This window comes from Chenopodium album, chromosome 12, assembly GCF_948465745.1.
Source record: "Chenopodium album chromosome 12, dcCheAlbu1.1, whole genome shotgun sequence".
NCBI lineage: Eukaryota > Viridiplantae > Streptophyta > Magnoliopsida > Caryophyllales > Amaranthaceae > Chenopodium > Chenopodium album.
Window position 1 is genome coordinate 17340632 of NC_137845.1, and position 23418 is coordinate 17364049.

General features: G+C 33.6%; 2 protein-coding genes across 2 annotated transcripts; both read right to left on the minus strand.

The window, feature by feature from the left end:
* Window positions 1-450: 450 nt before the first annotated feature.
* LOC145570997 (F-box/kelch-repeat protein At3g06240-like) lies at window positions 451-1266 on the minus strand. The gene has a single exon (XM_081630106.1). It carries the CDS (start codon window positions 1264-1266, stop codon window positions 451-453), a length of 816 nt encoding a protein of 271 aa, XP_081486232.1.
* Window positions 1267-22221: 20955 nt separating this feature from the next.
* Window positions 22222-22953, minus strand: LOC145570998 (secreted RxLR effector protein 161-like). The gene is made up of 3 exons (XM_081630107.1): window positions 22797-22953; window positions 22410-22700; window positions 22222-22310 (listed from the first exon to the last, which is right to left on the minus strand). The coding sequence occupies exons 1-3, from the start codon at window positions 22951-22953 to the stop codon at window positions 22222-22224; spliced, it is 537 nt and encodes a 178-aa protein (XP_081486233.1).
* Between the last annotated feature and the right edge of the window lie 465 nt (window positions 22954-23418).

A 23418-nucleotide genomic window follows, 5' to 3' on the forward strand; every position in this document is an offset into this window, starting at 1 on the left:
AATAATAATGAAGATTCTAGAGAAAAACAATACAAGTAATAATCAAACTAATTACTAATGTAAGTCAAAACAAGATAAACTGCTTGATCTTCTTATCATAGACATATCCCAAATCCCCAATCTTCCTTTTCGTTCGTTATTTTCTCAAAATTCCTCGAAATTGTTTACCACCGGGAATGGTAACAAGGGTTTCGTGACCAAAATAAGCTTTGGATCTTTTAGAAACCACACCATTGATTTCGACTATATTTGGTAATTTAGATTCAATATTGTAGAATATAAACGTGGACTTGCACTCGTCCCAAAACAAAATCTGATCATCTCTTAATTTGTTGGAGTATTTAAGAGGTGAAATAATACTACTACATAATTCCCTTTCCATTGGCCATAATTCTTGATTCCAAATGCTTGTAATTTTCCTCCATGATTCATTCACCATGTACTCTTTCATCACCCAAACTTCATATTTTGTATCAAATTCATGACTTCTACCATAACCGAATCGTGTACCATTAAATACAAGCAACCATCGAAAACACCTAGCTGCCACAATTTATCATCTCTAAGGAAAGCAGGCAACTCGAATTTGCTCCATTGTTCAGTCCGAATGTCGAAACAACCAACCACACCTTCAGTGAATAGGAAATGAAATACATGTTTATCAATCACTGCAGCCGGGAAAATCTTTAAACTATCATAGTAGTTAAAGTGGATGTCATAAGCTCTCCAGGAATTGGCCATCAAGTTATAAACAAATATTTGACACGACATCGGGCGGGAACCATAACATGTTGATACTAGCATAACAATCTTGTAATCGTTACTAACATCATCGAAACCAAATCCAGAATGTACCAAAAATAGTCCATTGATCGGAAGATCCACATCCACAAAGTGAAAACCTATCTTCTTGTAAACTCCAATAGATGGGTTGAACACCACGTAATCTAAGTAAAACCCGTCATCCCATTGAATACAATGCAAGCCGTTGCAAGATCCAATTAATTTGTATCGAACATTACGTTCACCTTGTTTTGGAGGATAACGGAGTTCGAGTTGTTGAACGGGTGAGGAAGATGATAAGGAGGCTGAATCCAAAGAGTAGAGACGATGATCGTCCGATTGGAGAATATATAGTTTTTCATCATCGGACGATGATTTTAGGGTACGGAGGTGAAAGTTAATGAATTCCGGACTTGATATTAGGGTTTTGAAATATTTGGAAACACACTTCAAACGGAGGAGTGATTTAACGGGTAGTTTCATGAGTATATGGGGAATTAAAATGTCTTCGGAATCGTCAATTCAAGAGATTGGTAGGGTTTTTTTTATCATCTTGGAAAAAAAAAATCTACGAAGGGGAAAATCAGTAAAAATAATATTGAAGAATTTAGTAATTATAATTTTTGAAGAAATCAGTAATAGTATCTAATGGAATACGTTATATATATTAGTTTCCTAATCTTTTAGGGGGCGTTTGGTACACAAACTGCTATGGGGTTGGAATCAGGAATGAAACCATTGTGGTATGGGTTTGGAACTTGATTCTTAATACCATATGTTTGGTATGCTAATGGAATGCAATTTTTTTCTTTTATTTGATACCTAAAAGTATGAGAATGAGCCAAAACCCACCTCCCCCCCAAGGTTTCTAAACCCCATACCTTAGGGGTTTGAGGTATGGGTTTGAAACTCTTAAAATCATAAAACAAACATAAGGTATGGGTTTAGACCATTCTTAACCCATACCTTATACCTTGATTATGTGAACCAAACGCCCCCTTAAGGATTTTTCATAGTTGGCAACTTGGCATAAGATAGATTATAGCAATATCTCCTAATACCATATTATAATATCTTCGGATTAAAAAAAAAAAAAAAAAATTGATGATATCTTAACAGTTAACACATATACAGTAAGATATTATGTGCTACGATATTATGCCTAATACCCGGCATCAAAGATCCAGTAACTATAATGTGTCAAGATATATTATGCCATTGTGTCAAAAAAAAAAAAAAAATAAATAAATAAATATATATATATATAAATAAATATATATATATATATATATATATATATATATATATATATATATACATATATATATATATACATATATATATATATATATACATATATATTATGCCATATATATATTATGCCATATATTATACAAAGGAGTGTTCTAACGGGTAGTTTCATGAGGATATTAGGAATTATAATGTTTTCGGGAATCGCCAATTCAAGAGATAGGTAAGATTTTTTTGACCATTTTGATATATTCTTTTTCTTAGGAAGGAGAGTATCATTAAATAACTGATGATAACTGATGGAATTCATTATATATAACTCCATCTCATTTATTAGTCTCTTAATTTTTTTATTTTTTTTTTAAAGCAATATCTTCCAAAAAAATAAAAAATAAATAAAAAATAAAAAATAAAAAAAAAATAAAAAATAATACATTATAGCAATATTATACCAACTATACAAATCAATGCAAATCATATAGGGATAATATCATATAATATCCTAACATACCAAGTATATCTTTAACTGTAAAATTGATAAACTTGGCTAAAATTAATCTTTCATTAGCACAAACAAGGCAAATATATAATACAAAGCCTTCCTTAGCCGTGTAGAAATACAACTCTACAGCTAAACCAAGGAACATGATAAATGTGAAAAATATAATCTAGAAAATATATCCTAGGAAATAATATATTCTCCAAATCTAAATATTCCCTAATTATATCTTCTTAATATTAACACATGCAGTACTTTTTCGTACAAAAAGTGAGAAGTTCAATATTTCCTTGTTCTAACCAAAGTTTCCATTAAACATTCCCAATAATTAGGGCCTGTTCATATTTACTTAATTTCAGTTCAGCTCCAATCAGTTCAGTTCAGTTCAGTTCCAATCAGTTCAGTTCAGCTCTTAATTTCCCTCTCACATAAAATATTCATTTCAGCTCAATTCAGTTCAGTTCAGTTCAGTTCCAATCAGTTCAGTTCAGCTCCAATCAGTTCAGTTCAGTTCAGTTCAGCTCAATTCAGTAAATATGAACAGACCCTTAATAAGGGAGTATACACAAAAAAAAAAAAAAAAAAAAAAAAAAAAAAGGCTACAGAGCTGTGGAATAAGCAAATGGCAATTTACAAATGTAATTTGATATGGGTATGTCCTGTATAATGTCCAAAGTAATGCATCTTAAACATTGGTCAATTTCGGGTCTAGTCAATTCAGATTGGGTTAATTCGGGTCGGGTCAAGTCTGGTTTGGGTCACCAAAAGAAATTCACTTAAAAAAATAGTTGAAAAAATAAAGTAAATGTTGTGAAAATAAAGGAAAACATCATAACTGAGAAAGAATTGATCTCTTTATTCTCCTTGTATTTTATATGATGAAGGTATACATATATATATACAGTACAATTGATAGGGTTTGCTTGGAGAATAATAAACCCTAAAATCTAGAAAGTTTTTGAATGATACAAGATGAACATCCACAATATGTTTAGATAAGAATAAACCTTATATCTAGAATATTCCGGAATAATATAAGGAATATAATGGTCATCCACACAATATTTCATAACACTCCCCCTTGGATGTCCATTATCGAAGACTGTGCCTCGTTAAAACCTTATTAGGAAAAACCCTGTGAGATAAAAACCTAATGAACGAAGGAAAAAGAGTACAACATTCTTCGTAATACGCTCGAGATGCTGCCTCATTAAAATCCTTACCAGGAAAACCCAATGTAGGACAAAACCATGGTTAAGGGAAAAAGAGTACAGCGCGTATTTTCTCCCTCTGATGAATACGTAACTTGAGATCTTCTAGTCCTGCATCAATGAATCCATTGTAGTTGAATATCTTCTCATATGCGGTAAAATAACATTCGTTGATCTTCATCCTCCCAAACTGAAATTGCATCTTCAAGTCTTCACGTGAACATGTGAAGTATCTTCATTTCATCATACATGTGTTTTTCTCTAATATCATTATTTCAAATCTCTGTTTAATAGTTGATTTAAAAGTTAAACTTATGTGGTTACAATTTCTTCTGGAAGTCGTGAATAATAGTATTGATGATTATTATTTGATAAAACATTCATTAATAATAATTTGATGACAAAACTTGATATTATTAATGCCGTTCTTCAATCTCATATAAAGTATAATATAACACATGTAATTATATACATTGATCATAGTTCTTCTAGACCATAAGAAAACATCCTCAAGCATAAGTATTAATATTCCTTAGACATTTCATAATTGACATGATAGTTCTCTTGCAAATACAAATAGTAAATCTCACTAACTTTTATATGCTCAATCTTCAGCTTGAGATGTTAATGATGTAGTCACATAGACAAAAGTTTGATAATAATTACAATATTCAAAATATAAAATTTGTAGGGCTATAAATACGTTGCATATAAGTTTTTCGGGAACTTTTCTTACATGATATTAAATCGATGTCATTAACAATTTCATCACAACTGTAAGCCCACTGAAATATAAATATCTCTTTGAAAGTTCACATCAATGTTGTAAATACGCCATACGATATTTTGGACGAACATTCACACATACCACAATAATTATATAGAAATTAGTGTATGCAATATGAGATATAGAAATCATGATAAGATATTGAACAAAATATACAATGAGTAATGCATCTAACAACTTCCTATGCATACAATAAGTATCCATTAACCTATGAGGCTATGACTCACAGATGCACATGAACATAAGACTCAAAATAATGTAAGACACTGTACAATGTGGATTTAAAAATCTATATTTCATTGGAATTTTTGTCCATGATAAACTTTTGATCATTATCATTATGTCGACATCAAAATAGACATATATTTCAGATCCCTTATTCACTAGTCCATTCTATCATGCATATGCATATTATTCATCGGTTCCATTGTGTACCGGTATCATAAAATTCCTTTAACGTACATTTCGCATGCTATTTTATGATATCTGAATACATTTTTCATCCATCATATCTTTTCTTACATAATAGGCCATTTATTATAATAATTCAGATATCTATACCACCTATTAAGGGTATTTCTCACACTATGGTATTAATAATATACTATTATTTTACTTTAAAAGTATCAACTGCACTATCTTGCCATATATCACATATTTGTACTGGAACCGATCATACAAACTACACTTCAGGTGTAGTGATTTAATGAAAAATTGGCAAGATCTATCTTAATGTATGCACATAATATCATTATCACTATAATCAAAATATATCTCTTTATGCCTCTAGATGGGTCATAACGGTATAAAAACAAATTATAGATGTGCAACATATGTTGATACAAAAGTTGGCATATAACTTTACAAAGTATCATTAGAGGGATCAAATAATTATAATTTTATAATTTTTCCAACTTACTTCAATTCTTCCCCCCTAAGTTGGTAAAATATCTCAAATATTGGGGCAATTTTTCACCAACTTAGAATGTAATTTCATGTGCAACAAATTTCATCTCGTAGAATAATAATATATATTCAACAAATTTCTATCTCTTCTAGAGAATAATGAAATTTTGTTCTCTTCTAGATATCAATATTAATAGAGGGGTAATAAATTGTGTAGTTGTCTAATTTCTTATTCTATTTCTTATGTGCTGACATATAATAGCCCCAATCAAGAGAATTGTTATACAAATATAAACTTTCTTGTAATTTCACTAGGTGGTGATCTTCGGGATCACTAGAAATATTGATAGTATGATACTAGTTACTTAAAATTTCCACATATAACTTGTACGTGGTGAGCTCCTGGTCACCTAATATTTGTCAACATATAAATTATTCTAGTGAACCAATTATTCAGAATAACCAATATATTATCTCTTGAACTTTTCTTTTAACACAAACTATTAAAAATCAGAATCCAAATATAGCTCAATCTCAATGTTATATCTTGCCATTCAATTTATTTCACAATGTTATGTCTTTTCATTCAATTTATATCATATATCTAATATTGAGATAGCGTCAGCACATAATCAAATGAAACTTCAGGTTTCCATAACGGGTAGTTATTAACCCGGAAGACCTAATTTAATTATCACATCCAATCACTTCTCTAAATTTGAACTGTGGTCAGTTTTCCAATACTAGTGATCACTTTATTAAATTTGCTTTATGCATGGCCATGAATGTGATGTGATGTGATATCAAAACACCAACATGTGTTTCTTTATAAAATTGGCAAGACGATAAACTAATATTTTATCTAATAATTACTTATATATACTCTTCTGGAGTTTTGATTATAATCTTGATACATGTTAATCTTGTTGGATATTTCATACTCTTTTCGAGTCTTTTTATATAATCATGAAACATATGAATTTTACTAAAAGTGATTTTATTCTAGATGTTATGGGTTTTATCACTTCCTCAAATTTGTCATTGTCAATAGTGGTTCCTTTTCTTTTCGAAGATACTTAATTATCTTTAGATACTATTGATCTATCAAGCTATAGGTTCATGAACAATCGATGTTGTCCTTTTGGGACATCAAATTTAATTGGAGCATTTATAAATAGTATATGATCAATGACATTTATTTATATCCATCTTCAGGATAGTATCATTTAAAAATACTTAATTAACATGTGGCACTTCTAAGAAAAAATCGTTGATATTTAAGCTAATGTATGTATCAAACTGACCATAATGTATCTTATTATCTAATGCAATGATTACATAAAATAATGTAATAAATATTATCTCCCCCTAATCTTTGCATGTAGAGGTATGAAATTAATCCAACAACCTTTATAATCTCTTGCACATGCCTTTGACAATGTCATGTATCAAGCATAGTAAAATTATTCTAAACAAAACTCTTATCAGTTCCTCTAGCCCAATTATATTAATCTCTTATGTTAAAAATTCAATAAACTATGGGCATAATAAATACATTTTTCAAGTAATTTGCTCAAAATAGTATGTTTAATTCTTGAACTCATAACACTATTCTTTGTTCAAATAGATACTCTTATGAACTTTTCCATAAATTATATATAATCAAGAAAACAACATGCAAATATACTTGTTAATTCTTCAATAATCATGAGATTTCTCATTCATTTTTGAGAATGATGAGCTAATAAGTCACGCATGACATATATGGGAACACATTAGTTTTGTGAACGGAGAATAATCTAGTCAACATACTTTCAAAACTATTAGATATTTCTAGATTATTCTAGAAGGTTTCTAACCCATTATAAATTTAACGAACTTCAGGTTCATATGTTCGAGAATTCTTTCAATTTTACACATACATAATTCCCATAATCCAGTTTCATGTATTATTATGTCTCCTAAACAATTATCCCTTACTAAACAAATATTTACAAATATGAAACCTTCACTTTAAATAAATTAACTTTACTTAATTCAAATAAATTAATTAGACAATCTACACATTTTAGAATGATAAGGTAATAACATATATAATGGGACTTAATTAGTTCAAGGTGTAATCAAAACATACCTTAGTTGATATACTCAACTATATATAGGCCAAAACAAAGCTTAGGAAACAAGAGCTATCACATGATTAGCACACAAGATTAGCGTGTCATATGTTAGTGGCAAAACCATACTTGAGATATCAAGGCCATTCATAATATTTTTTTGTAGCACATAATCCAACATCACCCACAATTTCATAAGTCATATGCCTAATGATAAACACTTAAGAGAATTTACTTATTCATAGTTGGAAATCCCCCATATTATTTTTTTTATATATATATAAAGAGAATAAGGTATGATAACTAACTTCTTGGATGAATAACATAGTACACATAAAAATAAAAAAATAAAAAAAAATAAAAAAATAAAAAAAAAAAAAAAAAAAAAATTGGTTACTTGACATTGCAAATGTTCATAAACATTCAAGGAATAGATTTTCGAACTATATTAGATTACATACAAAATAATGAAATATACCTTGTATGATCTTACCCTTTATTTCTGTAAAACTAAACTTTTTCTTTTTTGCTAATAAGCACAAAGAAGTAATGGATTTTAACTAGAGTTTAAACATGAAAATGCTACACCTCTAGCAATATACACATTTCAAATTTGATAAACACAAAGTTCACAAGAATTAATACCAATAATAACTCTAAATTCCCTTTTAAAATCAAACTAATAAAAATAAACACATAATACGCTCCATGCTTAACAAGATCATTGACCAAGATTATAGAAAAAGATTAGTAGGAAGACTATCATGAGATAATTAAAACACTTAGCATCTGAATCATTAAGAATAAATTAGAAAGTTGAGGATCATAATTATTAGAAGAAGTAAAGTGCTTAATGCAGCCTACATCTCTGAAAAATGGTGTGCACTAAGAATGAGCAAAGTCAACCAACAAAACAAACCAAAACTTAATGTTTCGAAATTCGGGAAAACCTATTATAGAGCATGTATTAGTCAGCACTGGCTGCAAGCAAGGTGAGTCACACCAACTTTTTATTATAATCAAACCCATGATTAAACCCCACGTACCAAAACAATAAGTCATACATCCTCCGTTTCTTTTTAGTTGACACGTTTCTTTAGTCACGTTTGCCAATGTACAAATTAAAGGATTAATATCTTTAATTACCGATAAGCAAAAATTATAAAAAGTTGATAATTTGAAAACATACATTGTGACGAATTTAACAAGATCCCACTTGACTATATTTTTCCTTATATATAAATCACAAAACATGGTCAAAGGGAAGTATGTGAATAGTGCTAAAGTCAAAACGTGTCAACTAATAAAAAACGGAGGTAATAATAATATAACACCATAACAAATTAATAAGTATGTTTTGTAAAGTTAAAACTTAATTAAATAAATGAAATTGTGAGGGAACTTCCCTAGTAATCACGATAGCTTCGTGCCTTCATGGATCATCATCGTAGGAGCTCGTGGTATATCCGAATTTCATTATTTCTTTAACCACAAGGTTATTCGTGATCTTTTAATTTATAGGATGTTCTTAGCTATTAGTATACCCAGATTTTAATAGCAACCCTCTAATAACTTCCTCTTTATAGGTAAAAGAAATTAGATGTATTGACCATACAAAAATCAAAGACCAAAAAACTTTGGTTTATTAGAAGGTGGAGGCATGAAGAGGAGCAGCACAAAGAAAGGAAGAAGAGGGGTTGCGGTCCTCCAACCGCCGGCTTGGATGAGGGGTGCCAATCCACTAAGGCAGCAAGTAGGCATCGACCTAGGAGGTGGTGGTACGGTGGTTTCGAGTGAGGCGTAGAAGAGAGGGGGGTTACGGAGTGGTCTTCTGGCAGCGAGCACAACTACGCAAGGTTGCGTCTGGCTGGGTAAGATGGGAAATTTAGGGATTTTAATCGGGTTTATTAGCTTAATTAATTTTAACAGTAATTTGTTTAGAATGGTGACTTAAGCTTTGGTGCTGATACCGTATTGTGAAAATAAAGGAAAACATCATAATTGAGAAAGAATTGATCTGTTTATTCTCCTTGTATTTTATATGATGAAGGTATATATGTATATATACAGTACAATTGATAGGATTTTCTTGGAGAATAATAAACCCTAAAATCTAGAAAGTTTTGGAATGATACAAGATTAACATCCACAAATATGTTTAGATAAGAATAAACCTTATATCTAGAATATTCCGGAATAATATAAGGAATATAATGGTCATCCACACAACATTTCATAATAGTAAAATCGTTAAGAAAATAAAAAATCAATACATAAAAAAAAAAAAAAAAAAAAAAAAAAAAAAAAAAATCATGCAAAATGCCCTAAAATAAGTAATTCACCCTATCTACTTTGAAAATCAGGTCACTTCGAGTCAGGTTAATTTGGGTCAATTAATTCAAGTTTAAATCGGGTTGGGTCACTTCGGGTAAGGTCAAGTTCGGTTTTCGGGTCGGTCATTTTAGGAGTCCGGTCAACTCCATTTCGGGTAGGGTCAGGTTAGTTCGAGTAATTTTCAAGTCAATGGTTTCGGCTCACGGGGAGGGTCGTTTGGGTTGTGTCATTCGGGTTTGGTTAGGATTGCCTAGTCTACACTATAGCGTAAAATCAATAATTAAACAAACATGATAAAATCAATAATTATAAAATTATAGGAAAAATTGAAACTAATAATACTACCTTCACCAATTTGCTTAAAATAAACTCACTTTTGAATAATCCAGAAATAATCCCACCTTTTATATCAATCATCTCAAAACAAACCTTTTGACCTACAACTTGTTTAATAGGTTAAAAAAAAGTTTACCCCCTAATCTCTCTCCTCTCTGCAACTATCACTTCACTCCACCAACACCACCATCGCCACCCTAGAAAACACCATACTTGATCTCCCATTATCCAAAAACACCATCCCACCTCCTGTTAGGGATTTTACTAAAACAAGGGTCACAAAGATGAAGGAAATTAACAACAATCGAAAACCTTCGAGGCGTGAACGATATCACTTTCCCAAAAGTAATATTTCGACCCTATACTACAACCAGGTGTCACGAAATTACGTTGGAGATACAACGAAGACAATTGCAATTACAAGTAGTATAAAAGCAATCACAAAATAAGCAAGTGGTTTTTGTTTTGTAATAATGAAAAGTTAAAAAAACATGCAAAAGAATAATGATATATATATAACGTAGAAGTTAAAAACTCATTTCATATACTTCCTCCGTTTTTATCTTATTGCACCATTAGGACTTTTACACTATTCACTTAATCTTCTTTGACCATTGTAGACACCCAAATGTGTCTCCACAAAACCAAACCCAGTGATGAATACCTTTTACGTCGAATCATAATTGAATGAAGCGAAAGTGTGAAAAGTCTAGTGATCAAGATGTTTTTATTAAAATATCTTTTTTTTCTGTTTTTGAAAATATTTCTTTTCTCACCCTATTTTATGAAAAACGTGCAGTCCAGTTTATTTTGGTCCATGATATGGGTCCAATAATGGTGTAGTTGGATGGGGCTTGAAAAGACATTTCCAACGATATATTATAAGACCAATTCCGATGAATAATGAGGAAGTTATGGCCAAAATACTAAACCGGGCCCAAACCGGATTTTACCTACGACCCAATGATCATGTGGAGGGTCCAAAGGTTTAATCCTATTCCTAAACTAATTAGGATTAATTAGAAGATTCTATGAGTTTCTAAAAGATCTTAATTATCCTTTTTGAAAAGATAGGATCATAGAATTTGAAATTGAATAAAACTTTCCTTTTTTAAGTCCTAATTCTATTCGAATTTAAAGATGTTCAAAGACAGTCAGACATTATTTTCTTTCCTCATAATTTTTATCCAAATATCATATGGTTGGATAGATCTTGAAATTATCTTTCCAATGATATATTATAATATTAATTCCGAGCTATAACAAAAACGATATGAATGGAATACAAAACTCTATCCAAAACTGACACCGTCCCACTATTTCGGCCATATTTTTTAATCTAAAAATTAGTTTAATCTGACTATAATTGAATAAGAAAGTAGACTTCAAGAGCTTTCCAACGACATATTATATGACTTATTTGGACTTCTGGATCAAAAGTTATGATAAAAACAAAATTTGCAAAAACTGCTGACCGACGAGTTTTATTTCGATTCGAATTCGGATTCTTTTCTTATTCTTCGACTCTCTTTTTTCCTATAAATAGAGGTCATATCTCCCCTTTTTTTCAATCATCTACAATCAACAATCATCATCTCTTTCTTTCTCTCTCTAAAGGTAGAAGCTTTCCTTCTCTCTATTCTTTTTCTAAACCTTCTCTCACAAAATTCCTCATATATTAGTTTTAGACACACCTAGCCAAGTTCGAAGTTTCCTTCTCCTTAGACGTGAAAGGTTTGATATTTCCGAGGGTTTGGTCCCAAATTTCTATTTCAATTATTTAATTTAATTGTTTGTTTTATTATTTTCCTTGAAGTTACTAACGTGTGTATTTTGTTATTAGAAAGAGATACGAGGCATCGAAGTAAGTACTTTAATTGTTTAATTTGTCTTATCATATAGAAATCATGTTAAGATTGTTATTTTGGTTCCTAGTATCATGTTAGGATGCTTTCCTTTGTATGATATTTAGGGTGATTTGCTTATATCAATTATGATTTCTAGGATGCTTCCTATTTTCTTTCCTAATAGCATGTTAGTATCATGTTAGGGCTAAAGCTTTGATTTTTATTGTTTAGTGACATGCTAGGGTTTGTTATTAATCTTATTAGTATCTTGCTTAGGATCTTGCTATTAATATTATGCTTTATTTTTAACATGATTATTTTAATTGTTAATATTATGATTGTCATGATTATTTTAATTATGATTATTATTATGTTGCTTGATTTTGTATTTATGGTTATTGCTTGATCACGCCTTTTATGCATGTTTAAAGGGAATTTGTACTTGTAATCACGCTTAATAAGATAATTAATAATCTTTTTTAGGGCTAATTTGATTATAATTCAAGTGATCGCCAATAATAGTTTTATCTGTGCATTAAATTCAACCAACATAGATTAAACAGGTTTAGGATTAATCTGTTGATTGCATGTTAGTCAAAAAGCGCACATGAATACGAGAAGGATAAAGTAGAGGCCTATTTAGGGCAGGTTCAATCTCTTTTAGGTTGAATTTGTACCTTCATCCCCGAACTTTCAGTCATGGTTCCAGACCTATTGGAGTTGACGATCTCCTGGATCGTTAAAGGGTGTAACCTTCACCCTATGAACGGTTTACAAGTTCCTAAAACTTGTTAGCGACTCTTTTGCTCTAGCTTCCTTCCCTTTGGACGCCACCATGCTTAAGTGTATGATCACAGTGGGGTTCAAGTTTGGGGAAATGTTTGAAATATTCCCTACAGTTTTTGGCGACTCCACTGGGGAGGATTTCTATTTTAATTCCTAAAATTTATTTTGGCAATTATTTAAAATGAGTGGATAAGACTCGAAAAGTTCTAAGTATTTCATGTGCGTAATTTTGATTAACATTATTGTCATATGCATAAAAAAAAAGGTTCTCATTGGAAAGACCATCCGTAATGAGTCAAAAACATAGGATGTTTTACACGTAGGAAATTTGAGGAATATCTTTCACAACTAGAACCGAAATAATGCTGCGAAAAACTGGAAAATTTTACGAACACAGAAAGCTGTTGAGGCATGTAGGAACTGGCGTCTAGAAAACAGAGCCTGTCGCCAAAGATATGGCTCTGTCGCGGAGTGACAATTCTGTCGCCAGGCGACAGGGCTATATCGCAGCGACAGTCTCTGTTAGCTGGCGCTGCGTTCTTCCAATACCAAGCCAGAAATATGAGTTCTAATTTCGACCAGTTTTAGCACTGTTGGCTCGATTCTACTTCCTGATTGAGTTTTTCTCACTTTTCTGAAACCCATATGTGTTCTACATATGGACATAACCCTCTGGGAATTCATGCTCTATCTACCCGATTGAACGCTCTAAGCAACAAAGGGTACATCCGAGGATGTTGAATTCACCAAACCATGGAAGCGAGTTTAACTCGCGGGGTCCCATCCACACGCGCCAACCCTTCCAAAGGTAAGGCTTCCGGGCGGTGCATCCGGACTCATAACCATAGACCCTCTTTGACTAACCCATATCTTGAACTTTAGAGAATTAGAGCCATGGTTAGGTTGTAAACTCATTGCATCATATTGTGCCTACTTGACTACTTGTGCATTATTTGCTTGTGCATACTTACATGTGATTAAACTAACCGTTTGTTTGACTTGTGATTAAATCTAAATAAACTAATTAATGACTAAAAGGACTTTGCCTAATTAATTAATTAATTAATTTGGGTAATTAAATTTGAATAAATTAATCAGAATTGACTTAGTACGACTTTAGGCCTGTCCTGTAGAGTAAAAATACTGAAAGCAGTCCCAGATTAATGCTCCAGTAATGGCGCAAAAATGTGGGCTGCAGCGCCCCACGCTGCTATGCAACGCCGAGCGACAACCCTGTCGTTTGGCGCTGCACTGCAGCGGGCGGCGACAGTCTTGTTGCTTTGGCGACAGTTCAGGGTTTTGCTCGAGTCGTCACGACGAGTCTAATTAAACAGTTTGCTAATCAGTTCGATTATTTTGTTAATAACAATACCCTTGTTTAGTCCTTAATTGAGTCTAGGCACATAGTCTCATGGTCTCACACAAGAGTCAAAATATGTCATTCACATTCACCACTAAAAGCACACACCTAATATGTCACATTTTGACCATGTCTAGAGAGTCTCGTATGCGCGTCCTTTCCGTCATTTGAGTTGGGGTCCACTTTATTCCTAAATTCTTCCATATATTCCCATATACATCATTTTTTCACTCTCTACATACTTTTTCATACCTATCATTCTCCCCTTTCTTCCATGATCTCTTCCCATCTATTGCATGCTGAATAGAGCTTGAGTCAAAAATGGAAAACTTACCCTTAACTCTCCTTCCCATAGCGCGTGGTCAAAAAAGGAAGGGCGTTTAATCAAGGACAACCTCTTCGTCCAAGTTCAACTTTTTGACAAACCAGTCAGTCGGAAAAGAAAAGCTAAGAAGATAATGGCGAGTCAAGAAGAAGTCAATGAGCTTAAGAAACAAATGGCCAGCGTGACTGAGGTGTTGAAGGCCTTAACCCTTAAAATCAATGACCCTGTGAAGCAACAACAAATAGAGCTCATGCAAGAGAGCTTGAGCAAAATATCCAATGACTATAGATTCCAGGGCATTAGCTCGCAAGGGGTTTCGGTGGACAAGGAGCTTCTTCCACAGAAGTTCAATGCCAGTGACATCCCTAAGTTCAAGGCAACAAATAACCCTTATTTCCACCTAAGAGCGTTTGAAACAATAATCAATATTAAGGGGATATATAAGAAAAAATTTCATACATTGTTTTCTTTATCACTCGAAAATGTGTGCCAACAATGGTTCTTTTCCCTTGACAAGGAGAAAACCTCTACTTGGGATGCCATTGTAAATGCTTTTATTAATAGGTACAAGTGTAATATTCAAGTTGAAACAGATCATAGGGAACTTGAGATACTTAAACAAAAAGAAAATGAAGGTTTTACTTTTTTCTTTAATAAATGGAGGGAAACCTCTGCTAAGATGATTGAGGTACCGACTGAAAAAGAATCTGTGAGATTGTTCGTAAAGAACCTCCAGGAAAAATATTCTAAACATCTCAAGTATCAAAACTTGAATACCTTTCAAGCCGTCTATGACATTGGAATTAATATTGAAGACGACCTAGCAAAGCAAAAAGCTACTAACAATAGCAACAACAGTGGCTGGAAAGGAAAGAAGAATGACAATCCTTCTTCTTCCAAAAACGCCCACTCTAGAAACAATGTTAGTACCTTTGATCTCAATGAAGTCTTAGCCATGTATAATCAAGGGTCTAAAAAACAACTGAGGAAATATTTCACTCCTATTGGGATGAGCTATGATGCTGCGTTCGATCGACTCCATGCCAAGGGACTCATTACTCCCATTGGACCTATTCAAGATTCCGTGCCCGAAAAAAGATTGGCTAGTTGGAACCCAGATTCACATTGCAAGTACCATCAAGGTAGGGGTCATACTACTGAGAGTTGTTGGAAGCTAAAAGAGGCTATCCAACATTTGATCGATAATAACAAGCTTCCCATACCTCCAGCTAGCAAGAAGAGCGAGTGATGATAAAGCAAACGACACAGGACACAAGGCGAGCTTCAACACAAGATTTCATGACCTCTTTTTCAATTTCTTTTTCATTCATCCCTTCCCCAATAAGTCTAGCATAGACACTTTCTATTTTCCTTAGATTTACTTTGTAAGACTTCTATTTTTAATAAAATGAGCATTTATTCTCTTGCATATAATCATTAAAAAAAAAAATCATTGTCGAACTAAGCACAAGGTATACCAATGATTTGAGGCACCCCTTGTTTCCACATTATATCTCCTTTCACCCTTTAAATATGCAATCCTTTTTTTGATAAACCACTTTGAGCCTCGTCTAACGATAGACCTTTATTTTTTCAACCCACATCTACCTAACCTTGGGATGGGATGGTGTGTAACTTATGCAATTTTCAAAGAACAAAAGCTTGAGTGATTCAAAATATTAAAATGGCAAAATAGAAATAATAAAGTGTGCAAAAGGACAAGTGTTCCAATGTCTTCGATATGAAAATATCTTTGATAAGAACACGTCTCGGATTGCGTTTCTTATCGAGTGCTCGGTACCGTGCCTGAGAAACATGAATGCCAAGTGAGTGATAGGTAAACCGCATGATCGGGATAGCCCACACTTATAGAAAAGATTCAAATATGAAAAAAGAGCAAAAAGAAAAGAGAGCTAAAAAAAGAGAGTTAAAAGCCTCAAGCATACAAATACAAAGATTCAAAAGTAAGGTTGCACACCTTGGGGGCTTATCTAGGGTCTTGAGCCTTTATCCCCTTCTTCTTTTAACCTAGCCTAACCACGTTACAACCCTCAAAAGACCTCTTTGAAGAATACACATACTTGTGCGAGGTTCGGCTAGAGCTACGTTCGGCCTGATTCCTAACGGATACGTAGGCAAACTCACAAAGGGGTGCGGCCGTAATAAACATGCATTCATATTCACATTCACACACTCACACCATGATCATATCAAAGGATCTCCAATGCTCATCCCTAATCATTTGGAGCTAGACTTGGGGGCTTGATCCCTACATTATTAGCTTACCTAGCCTAAGAGTCACCATCATTTGACTCTTCTCAAAATACTTCTTCCAAACACTTAGCCTTTGCAGCCTAACTGTAGTATCGCTTTCACACACATCACAGATACATGACCAAATAATCCTCCCTTAGGAACCCTTTGTCATGAAATCTTAACACAACATTGAAGCATACTTTGTCATAACAAAATCACTCATCACTCATCATTGCATCACAAAGTATGAAGTGCTTAGCCTCCGTGCCTAAGTCACCCAAATACTTTCATCATTGAGTCAACAATTGAGATAGCCTAGGATGAGTTAATCCTTGCACCTTAAGAGATAGTATCAAACAACATTTGACTAAGCTCATTCAACATGCACCATCAAAAACTTCCTCCTTTTTGTGTCTTTCTTTTTCGGGAGAAAGTCGGTACCCTCCACAAAAATGACGGAAATTTTTGTTTTTCTGCATTTCGAGTCATGTACATATCGAGCTTCATGAGTCAACACTATGCGCACACGAGTCACACGAAGTGAGTCATCATTAAGTCAACTTACCTTGAGTTGTGTCAAGTCAATGAGTCAAGCAACACTAAGTCTTAGGTCAACCCTAAAGAAAGATGAGCAAAGTCCTATAGTCCAAAATATAAATGCAGGTACATCCTAGCAAGCAAGAACATTCCGGATTTTTTCGAAAAACCGCGAATATGACACATGAGATTCTTCCAAGATGAGAGGAGTTACATAGATTAGTAAATTAGAGATGAAGAGCTTTAATTTACAAAAGATTTGAGCGGATTTGGTTGAAAGGAAACGACCAAGTTCAAAGTTCAGAGCGAAACCGAGCAACGAACAGCAGCAGCAAGAGCAAATAAGGAAGACCCGACTCCAGCGCCAGACGACAAGGATGTCGCCTGGCGACGACATCTGTCGACCGGCGACAAAGCGAGAACGCGGCGACAATATGTTCTGGCGTGCGCCGATGCGGCGACAGGATACATGGCCCTCATAAGTGACTATGTGGACCTTATGCAGCAATTTCGGGTTCCTTGGTACACCAATTAGCCCCTATAAGCAATTTGACATGATTAAGTAATCGACTCGATTACAATCACAATAGGTGATCGACCTGATGAAAGATCCTCTCACTTAGCTTAAAGCGCCTAAACATTGGCTCATCGCAAAGGCATCGGCATAATGGTTCACAAACAGCAAAAATGCGCCGACTATTGACACCGCGGAAATTACAGCAAAAAAATTCGCAACAGCAAAGTTCAAGCGAGCTTTAAGATCGACAAGCGTTGGTCTTCGGTAATTTTCTTTGGAACATTATCGTAACAACTGAGGATGACTTCAAGCGAAGTTATCTTCGACATCGTTCGCTAAGATTGTGGAGGTTGTCACCAAGATTTAAGAAGATAGCACGAGATGGGCGGTCTTCGATAGCATTCGCTAAGATTGTGGAGGTTGTCACCAAGATTTGAGAAGATAGGACGAGATGGGCGGTCTTCGACAGAATTCGCTAAGATTGTGGAGGTAGTCACCAATATTTGAGAAGATAGCACGAGATGGGCGGTCTTCGATGGCATTCGCTAAGATTGTGGAGGTTGTCACCAAGATTTGAGAAGAGCGGTTCATGATGAGGCGGTCTTCGACGACTTTTGATATGATTGGGAAGGTCGTCACTATGATTCAAGGAAAAGGCTCGAGATGTTGCAGCATTGTTAGACGGCGTTCCCTAGGATGTGGAAGGTTGTCAGAAAGCTGATGATGGCTTCAGGCGAAGCAATCTTCGATCATGTTCCCTGGCTTGCAGAAGATGGTCACAAAGCGGTAGAAGATCGCTTTAAGCGAAGCAAACTTTGATAGTATTCTCTGGCTTGCAGAAGACTATCACAGCGGAAATTGGAGGTAGTTACAAGCGTAGCAGTCTTCAAGCGGTATCCCCTAGCTTAAGGAAAATCGTCACAACAAATCGGTTACTCCTATAGACGTGTGCTCGACGATGCAAGATACGCATTTCTTAACTCTTTTATCTGTTTTAACTAACGATAGTTTGCAGGTATCGGCGTTACAAGAATGATTTAGGATCGCAAAATGTTCTGAATCATTCTCCGTCCCTATCGCTACTTTGACTTTTGTTTTCGAAACACAAGTTTCTCCAAACTCAGTCAAAGTGGGGGCTTCTGTAGACACCCAAATGTGTCTCCCCAAAACCAAACCCAGTGATGAATACCTTCACGTTGAATCATAATCGAATGAAGCGAAAGTGTGAAAATTCTAGTGATGAGGATGTTTTTATTAAAATATCTCTTCTTTCTGTTTTTGAAAATATTTCTTTTCTTACCCTATTTTATGAAAAACGTGCAATTCAGTTTAGTTTGGTCCATGATATGGGTCCAATAATGGTTTAGTTGGATAGGGCTTGAAAAGACATTTCCAACGATATATTATAAGCCCAATTCCGATGAATAATGAGGAAGTTATGGCCAAAATACTAAACCGGGACCAAACTGGATTTTACCTACGACCCAATGATCATGTGGAGGGTCCAAAGGTTTAATCCTATTCCTAAACTAATTAGGATTAATTAGAAGATTCTATGAGTTTCTAAAAGATCTTAATTATCCTTTTTGAAAAGATAGGATCATAGAATTTGAAATTGAATAAAACTTTCCTTTTTTAAAACTTTCCTATTTTAAGTCCTAATTCTATTCGAATTTAAAGATGTTCAAAGACAGTCAGATATTATTTTCGTGCCTCATAATTTTTATCCAAATATCATATGGTTGGATAGATCTTGAAATTATCTTTCCAATGATATATTATAATATTAATTTCGAGCTATAACGAAAAAGATATGAATGGAATACAAAACTCTATCCAAAACTGACACCGTCCCACTATTTCGGCCATATTTTTTTATCTACAAAATATTTTAATCTGATTCTAATTAAGTTGGAAAGTAGACTTCAAGAGCTTTCCAACGACATATTAGATAACTTATTTGGACTTCTGGATCAAAAGTTATGATAAAAACAAAATTTGCAAAAACTGCTGACCGACGAGTTTTATTTCGATTCAAATTCGGATTCTTTTCTTATTCTTCGACTCTCTTTTTTCCTATAAAATAGAGGTCATATCTCCCCTTTTTTCAATCATCTACAATCAAAAATCATCATCTCTTTCTTTCTCTCTCTAAAGCTAGAAGCTTTCCTTCTCTCTATTCTTTTTCTAAACCTTCTCTCACAAAATTCCTCATACATTAGTTCTAGACACACCTAGCCAAGTTCGAAGTTGTCTTCTCCTTAGACGTGAAAGGTTTAATATTTCTGAGGGTTTGGTCCCAAATCTCTATTTCAGTTATTTAATTTAATTGTTTGTTTTATTATTTTCCTTGAAGTTACTAACGTGTGTATTTTGTTATTAGAAAGAGATACGAGGCATCGAAGTAAGTACTTTAATTGTTTAATTGGTCTTATGATATAGAAATCATGTTAAGATTGTTATTTTTGGTTCCTAGTATCATGTTAGGATGCTTTTCTTTGTATGATATTTAGGGTGATTTGCTTATATCAATTATGATTTCTAGGATGCTTCCTATTTTCTTTCCTAATAGCATGTTAGTATCATGTTAGGGCTAAAGCTTTGATTTTTATTGTTTAGTGACATGCTAGGGTTTGTTATTAATCTTGTTAGTATCATGCTTAGGATCTTACTATTAATATTATGCTCTATTTTTAACATGATTATTTTAATTGTTATTATTATGATTGTCATGATTATTTTAATTATGATTATTATTATGTTGCTTGATTTTGTATTTATTGTTATTGCTTGATCACGCCTTTTATGCATGTTTAAAGGGAATTTGTACTTGTAATCACGCTTAATAAGATAATTAATAATCTTTTTTAGGGCTAATTTGATTATAATTCAAGTGATCGCCAATAATAGTTTTATCTGTGCATTAAATTCAACCAACATAGATTAAACAGGTTTAGGATTAATCTGTTGATTGCATGTTAGTCAAAAAGCGCACATGAATACGAGAAGGATAAAGTAGAGGCCTATTTAGGGCAGGTTCAATCTCTTTTAGGTTGAATTTGTACCTTCATCCCCGAACTTTCAGTCATGGTTCCAGACCTATTGGAGTTGACGATCTCCTGGATCGTTAAAGGGTGTAACCTTCACCCTGTGAACGGTTTACAAGTTCCTAAAACTTGTTAGCAACTCTTTTGCTCTAGCTTCCTTCCCTTTGGACGCCACCATGCTTAAGTGTATGATCACAGTGGGGTTCAAGTTTGGGGTAATGCTTGAAATATTCCCTACAACCATCATTTGTGATTTATACATTAGGAAAAATATAGTCATGTGGGATCTAGTTAGATTCGTATCGAACTCTGCTTTTCAAATATCAAATTTTTATAATTTTTATAAAAGTATAATTGAAGATATTGATAGCTAAAGTAATGCATTGGCAAGCGTAAAATCCCTTATGGTGCAATAAAAAAAGAACGGAGGAAGTATATATCATACTTTCATCATATACTAATTAAGTATATATAAGAGCAAGTGACGTTTGACAAAAGCCATCAAATCAATGCATATCCAAAATCATGCTTGATCAAGAATTAGGCACCGATTAAATTTTACAAAAGTCATCAAATCAATGCATATCCAAGATCATGCCCAATCAAGATATAGGCACCGATTGATTTTTAATAAATTGTCAATTATACTCAAGGTTAATTGCATCGTACCCGTTCGTAAGTAGTGTTTCACTTTTGTCCTTACTCTAATAACTATTTGTATAATTAGCGACACCTTAACCAAGCTAATTATATCAAACACCATGAAAATTTCCTTCATACTCTAAATTATTCTACATTCCTCCCCCATTTAGAGTATTAAAAAGACTTGTTGCAAAATAACATCATCATCACAAATTCAATCTTATGCGTAAATGAAAGTGTACAAAGACTTAACTTCCACTTAGTATAATATATAATTCAAGAATCGGTATCCAGTTGGTATCGTTAAACGTTTGAACCAATAGCAATACATATTAGAAACTTGAAGATATCACACACTAGATCAAATAACTTGAATACATTATATACTCGACACTTTGTAGCCATATGTCCATATCTATTCATAAGTACATCAAAGATATGCCCAAATAACTTCTTGAAGCGGCCAAACCTCATACTTATATATAGGTAGATCTTTCATTAACATGCTCCTGTGACAAAGCATAATGTCAAAAAATCTATTAAGATAAACAACCTCTTTTCATCACAGTAAAACTGGAACTTACCTAGGATGAATATCAAGTTCCCTATCATCAAATAAGGAAATTAATCTTATTGAACTTAAGACCTAACGTCTTATTGGGCGTTAAGTTAAGATTTCCTCATTCGTGATTATTATAAGGCTCCAATCCCAAATTGATTGCCATCCTTTTATTAACATCTCTTGCCAATGCTTTTGTGAAACAATTGTCTAGATTAAACCTCGTTCAAACATAGTCAATAGTGATCACACTATCTTTGATAAGTCCTTGGATTTAACTATGCCTTACACCAATGTGCCTTGACTTACCATTATATACTTGGCTATATGCCTTAGCCAAAGTTGCATAGTTATCACAATGTATCACTATTGGTGATATTGGTTTTGGCAACAAAGGTATCTCATACATGAGATCCTTCAACCATTCAGCTTCTTTACCAGCCGAATGCAAAGCAATGAACTCCGATGTCATTGTGGAGTCCGCAATGCAAGTTTTCTTCTTAGAAGCCCATGAAATAGCACCTTCACCATATAGGAAAACCCATCCACTTGTGGAGGAGTGATCTTTATTAGAGATCCAACTTGCATCCGAATATCCTTCTATGACCGAGGGATATCCATTATAATACAAACCTTAATCCATGGTTTTCTTCAAGTACTTCAACAAACGTCGAATTGCTTGCCAATGTAGCATACTAGGATTACTAGTATATCGACTTAGTTGACCAACTGCATAAGCAATATCCAGTCTAGTACTTTTCATGGCATACATCAAACAACCTATTACTCTTGTGTATTCCAGTTGTGAAACTGCATTACTTTCATTAGGTATCAACTTTACGCTAGGATCCATAGGTGTTGAATAAAGAGAAGTCAAAACATCATTAACATTGAATTTCTTAAGCACTTTCTCAATGTAATGAGATTATGATAAGATCAACTTTCCTTTTTCTCTCTTTATTCTTATGCCCAAGATGAAATCCTCTTCTCCCATGTCTTTCATGGAAAACTGTGAACTAAGGAAGGATTTTGTCATTTCAACTTGTGACAAATCCGTTCCAAATATCAACATGTCATGTACATATAGACAAATTATGACACCTTGACCGTTGTCATCAAATTTTCTATATATACACTTGTCTGAATTGTTCAGCTTGAATCCATTAGACAACACAACCTCATCAAACTTTTGATGTCATTGCTTAGGTGCTTGCTTAAGCTCATACAAAGATTTAATCAACTTGCAAACTTTTCCTTCTTGACCTTCCACAACAAACCCTTCCGGTTGTCGCATGTAAACCTCTTCTACTAGATCTCC

What these genes read in the sequence shown, in the direction of transcription:
- LOC145570997 (XM_081630106.1), bottom strand. Translation starts at nt 1,266, where the DNA reads ATGAAACTACCCGTTAAATCACTCCTCCGTTTGAAGTGTGTTTCCAAA.
- LOC145570998 (XM_081630107.1), bottom strand. Translation starts at nt 22,953, where the DNA reads ATGGATCCTAGCGTAAAGTTGATACCTAATGAAAGTAATGCAGTTTCA. An exon ending in TCGATATACTAGTAATCCTA is followed by an intron (nt 22,701 to 22,796) that starts GTATGCTACATT and finishes CCTCGGTCATAG; the next exon opens with AAGGATATTCGGATGCAAGT. An exon ending in ATATAGCCAAGTATATAATG is followed by an intron (nt 22,311 to 22,409) that starts GTAAGTCAAGGC and finishes GGTTTAATCTAG; the next exon opens with ACAATTGTTTCACAAAAGCA.